This window comes from Dama dama, chromosome 19, assembly GCF_033118175.1.
Source record: "Dama dama isolate Ldn47 chromosome 19, ASM3311817v1, whole genome shotgun sequence".
NCBI lineage: Eukaryota > Metazoa > Chordata > Mammalia > Artiodactyla > Cervidae > Dama > Dama dama.
In genome coordinates, this window is record NC_083699.1 from 18,506,357 (window position 1) to 18,511,904 (window position 5,548).

A 5,548-nucleotide genomic window follows, 5' to 3' on the forward strand; every position below is an offset into this window, starting at 1 on the left:
AAGACATTAATACTATCACAATAGCCAAACTATCAGAAGATAGTTGATCAAAGCAGATGTCCCAAGCCATTCTCTGAGGCTTTCTGCTATCAAGGTTTAAGAAAAAATTAATGGGAAAATTAATTTCAACTGGCAAAGAGTAAAAGATATTTCCTCACAATATTAATATGTACCAAGTATTTCATCACCGTAACTGCATAGACAAAACTCATTCAAATGTTCACTTCAAATGGGTACATTTTATCACATGTAAATTTCCTCTTAAAAAGCTGCATTTAAAAAGTTTATAGGGTCTTCCCACTATATTTCAGTGTTGTCTGTTGTGCTCAGGGCTGGTGCACTGGGAAGACCCAGAGGGATGGGATGGGGAGGGAGGTGGGAGGGGGGATCAGGATGGGGAACACATGTAAATCCATGGCTGATTCATGTCAATGTATGGCAAAAACCACTACAATATTGTAAAGTAATCAGCCTCCAACTAATAAAAATAAATGAAAAATAAATAAATAAAAAGTTTTTAGGGATTGTAGAAATACTGTGAATAAGAATCCAAGACTCACCCATATATGGCAGCCAGGGTCATGAACTCCTTCCACGTTCAGTCGTGAAGACTTTTACAAACATGCCTTCATCAAACTAACCGAGTATTAATACTGTTTCAGTATTCACCAGACATGTGTGGTCATAAAAAGGCCTGTTCAGGGTCCACACATAGATTTTAGGACCTATCAAATCTGTATGTTTAACAACTTTATGACATGGTTCCTAGAATTTGCACATTGGAAAAACAGAGTTTTTGTTTCCCCAGTCCTGCTTAATGAATATTTTTATACTCAGTTTTTCTAACAAAATTCTTTCAGCTTTAGTTTCTATTACTCGGTGAAATGTCCACAGTTTTATGGACTTCTGCTTTCCAGAATTCCAAATATTAGGATATGCAGTGATGACATCCTAATCAAGAATTCAAAAAAGGATAAATACAACAAAAGGCTAAAGATCTCCTACTTTGGTTCATTACATCAGGTAATGGAGTGAAAGGAAAGAAAAATATGGCATTGGCACTTCCAATGCCACCTTCCTAGGTATAAAGTCAATAAGACCATGTACTTTGCTCAAAAACAAAGAAAAAGCTTCAAGCAATTTAAAAGCAATTTAATATCTTGAAACAAAACAGGAGCAAAAACCAAAGAGGACTTTATAATTTAACTGGTGCTAGTGGTACTCAGTCGCTCAGTCGTGTCCAACTCTTTGCAACTCCATGGACTACTGCAGCCTGCCAGGCTCCTCTGTCCATGGAATTCTCCAGGCAAGAAGACTGGAGTGGCTAGCCATTCCCTTCTCTAGGAGATCTTTCTGACCCAGGGATTGAACCTTGACCTCCTGCATTGCAGACAGATTCTTTACTGTCTGAGCCAGCAGAGAAGCTGTGTGTGTGTGTGTGTGTGTGTGTGTGTGTACATACAGGGACTATTGAGCAACTTTCAGAAAAAAAAAAAAAATACATATTCCTACCAAGGAAGCCTAATAAGCCTTTTTTTTTTTTTTTTTTAGTAAGAGTTTATTAAACAAAGAATTGCTTTATTAATACAAACTATTAATGCATACCCAAACTATAAAGTGCTAAGAAATTAAAATATCTAAGTCATAGCAAACAGGTGGCAATTCAACATCCAGAGTTGACAGAATGCTTGAGGGAGACTGCAACAGATTAGACTGCCACAGTGGAAGAGGCATCTTCAGAGGCGAAGGGGGGCCCACGTGTAACAGCTGCTCAAGCTCCCTCTTCTCATCAAGGATCATGAGAGGCACTCCATTCAAGGGGAAGTGTGCGATCTGGTGTTCCTCAGGGAGGTCAAAACTCTCAAAATCTAATGGATTGAAGGGAAAGAATTTTTCTATTTCTGAGTAGGTGTCATCTAAGGCGGAAGCAGGACTTTTTGCTTTAACAATCTTCGCAGCAATCTTTTTGGTAGAGAAAGTTATCTGTTTCTGTTTGAGCGGTCCATTCATCTTAACTGATTTTTCTGTAGCTCTGTTGACAGTTCCTAAAGTCTTTCTGGCAGTTTTTGGTAAAGCTGGTGGAGCATCAAACATTTTGTTAACACGTGGTGTTGAAACCTGAGATCTTCCATCTAAAGCTTTGACTGAAGGCACAGAGCCCAAGTTCAGCCCGTCCTTAGGAGCCACATGGGTGCCTGGTTCATATATACATGTATATGTATATGTGTGTGTGTGTGTATATATATGTATATATATACATATATATATACTATTCCTCCTTCTCTTCCTCTCTCCATTTATCCACACATGGAAGTAATTTTCTAAGAGTATTTCCTGGCTGGCAAAACTGGTGGTAAGGAAGAACTAAGGAGAGAAGGGGTCTTATTAATATATATGTAAGAACAGTGATATTAAATTTTAATATGATCACAAATATTAATGTTTTTGAAACTAGGGGAAAGAGACCAGACAACTAAGGAGTGACAATACACCATTTTGTTGAAATTTTTTTATTCTTTATCTGTTTTACATAATATTCTGCTTCCTGCCTACCATTGCTGTCTTTTTTTTCTCTCTCCCTGACTCCTGACTTTTCATTCTACTTCACACTTTCTTCTTTCTTGCATTTATTAATCCATATATAACATGATTGCCTTCTCTTCAGGTGGACAGTTTATCAAGTCTTTATAGGTATGTACTTTAAATATTTTGGAGGACAAGATTTGACATAAAATAAATACCACTTAATAACAAGCTATATTTTAATTGCATTTACCTTTACTTGTTTTAAACTGATCTTTGTCCAGTACAAAAATCCTATAACCATCCATAAAAATTATAAGATAGCACACACAATTTCAGGGTCAGCTTTTCTGCACGTGGTTGAAAACACATGCTTTTATGAGGCATATACATTAAGTAAAACCGAAGATTTAGAATACAAATACTCTTGGTATATAAGTCTGTCAAACTTTGCAAGAGAAAGATAGATATTGCATTTATTCAATTTGTTCTTGCCTTTAGAAGACACTTTTGAGAATGGCTGATAAGAATATCCAGCACTTGTTTTCATGGAAATTGATGCTCTGTGAAGCCATTTACTAAAGAGAACCTTGATTGCCTGAAAAAGTCAATGTGTCTTATAAAGAGAGGTTTCCAGGAAGCACAAAGAAGGTCTAGTAGAACATTTACACAGTGCCATTTTTTAAAATAGGCTAAATAATTTGTTAACATGGTTTTTCTTTCAAAAATTTTGAAAACAGAAGACTTTTAAAGTTGAATAATCATTTTAGCAAGGTGAATCCTTCAGAGATAACAAAAATCTTGGGAGATATAATTAAAATTATGACAAAATACAAATTAAAAATTGAGCACATACTCCAGTATGAATGCTTCCACATATCTAAGATATAATTCTGAAGAAAGTTACATAATAAAGCTGTCATTTCTTAGACAATGTCATTTCATGAAATTACAGACTTTTCTTATCATGCTTATTTTTTTATTAAAATTATAAATTTACTTTCTCATTCATAATGGTTTTAGTCACCAGTTTTAATTCTGATGCTCTCTTAAGTCTCAGAAAATATATATGTATGTACAATATGAGTAGTAGGTATGTATGTGTGTATATGTAATAGGTATACAGGTATATGTGAATAGATAAAATAATCATATAGGTAAGTGCATATGTACAGTAGGCATATAAGTAGGCAGGGGGTAATGTGTGTGTGAATGTATTGATAGGGACTTTGTTTTGATGCCACATCCTGCAAAATGTAAGTCCTCAATAAGTAGGTAATGAATGACTTAACGTCCAAAATTTAGTATTAAACTTAAACTGTAAAATCTTTTTGTATCCTTGAAAATATACTATTCAACTATTCAAATGTGGCTGTTTCAGCTATCCTCAAATATAAACTTTCCTTCTGAATCTCATGCCACAGGCTTTACTATTTTCTTGAGATGAATAAGGACTACCTCATTGCAAATAAGGACTACCAACTTACAACCTATTATATAACCTAAGTTAAAACGTCCTAATAGAACATTCCTTTTTACTTACTTCAAGATAATTCACCACGAACAACCATCTTCTAAGTGTCCTTCATTAGTTATTTTTCACAGGATATTATAAATAAACAATAATATTGCAAAATTCTCATTCAGGTAAACATTTTCATAAACTTTTGTGCATATAATGGCAATAGCATATGAAACAAAAACTATATTATATGAAAATATATAAAACAAAAACAAATTATATGAAAAAGAAATATAAGGCTAAAATACATGATACATTTATTCAAAAAAGCATGCTCCAAGCATTGCTCTCAGAACCAGGAATAAAAAATAAGACAGATATGATCCATGTTTTGACAGAAATTAGCCTCTCAAATTACCAAGACTATGACATTATTTACATAATGATACAACACTCTTAGTCATATTCCATCTTGTGATACAGGTGTTTTAAATTAGCTAAACATTCACAGAATTAACCTAGAATGAAAGAGCTATAAAGATATTACTAAGTATACACTAAGATTTTACTAAGTAATATATTAAGATTTTACTGAGATATCGTCTAACTTTATCTTTTTCTGTGTCAGTGATTCCACATGGTCTCAAATCCCTGACCTCAGCACCTGGAGATCAGGCTACTGATCAATACAAACCTCACCATCTCTCCTCATGCCCTCAGAAGATACATTCTCTGCTAAATACCAAGGAATGTTATAAATCTCTCTAAACAATTGCTCTCATACTGCCTTGTTTCACTTCTCCCCTAATCCTCACAGTCTTCCTTTCATGCTAATAAACTTCCAGTTTCCTCAGTATTTTTAAACTATTGGCAAAGCAGAAATCCTGAGAGAATGCTATTGACTGCCTATCATGTGTCTAAACTGGGAAAGCGTGACTTCTAGAGAGGTTCATCTGAAGGGCCGAATCTAGGGTGACACATAAAGTTAGGCACATTGCTCTCAAAAAGTCACATCCACTCCCTCTCCCTAAGGCCATATTCAAAAGTCTCACTGTAATGGGAATAATTCTCTGATCTCCAAGATGAGCTGTCTGTAAGGATGCTCCATCATTCTATGTCAAATGAGCTTTCTCACTGAAATACTACATAATCCTAAACACAATGAGTAAACATTAAATGGTTTCAGACGGGGAGTAACATAGTCACGTTTGAATTTTAGAAAACTCTCTAAATGCACGTAAGGGAGATACATTGAATAGTATGCAGCTGAAGGTTATGGTGGCAATTCAAGAGAAGGATGTTTGCTTGGATCTAGATCATGACCGTGAGCATGAAGAAAAGTGCCAGATCTGAAGTAGGAGACAAAGTCCTGGCTGTGACCTAAAAAGATGAAGCCGGTGTGTCTAGAGAATATTTTTTTCTTGCCCCGAGGAAGTTGACTTCTAGCAGAGTGCTAAGGAAAACATAAAAGTAAAAATACCTACCTTAGAAAGTGAGTAGTGCGTTGAACAAAGAAAAAACTAAATAAAGTGGCACGGATTGCGAAGGTGGGGATAAGGGTTG

The 5,548-nt window shown here is 35.1% G+C and overlaps 1 protein-coding gene across 1 annotated transcript; it reads right to left on the bottom strand.

Moving 5' to 3' along the window:
• Positions 1–1,620: 1,620 nt before the first annotated feature.
• LOC133074051 (securin-like) lies at positions 1,621–2,205 on the bottom strand (the record flags this gene model as incomplete). The annotated part of the gene is made up of 1 exon (XM_061168012.1): positions 1,621–2,205. A coding segment is annotated over one exon (585 nt), but the record flags the coding sequence as incomplete, so codon positions are not given.
• Between the last annotated feature and the right edge of the window lie 3,343 nt (positions 2,206–5,548).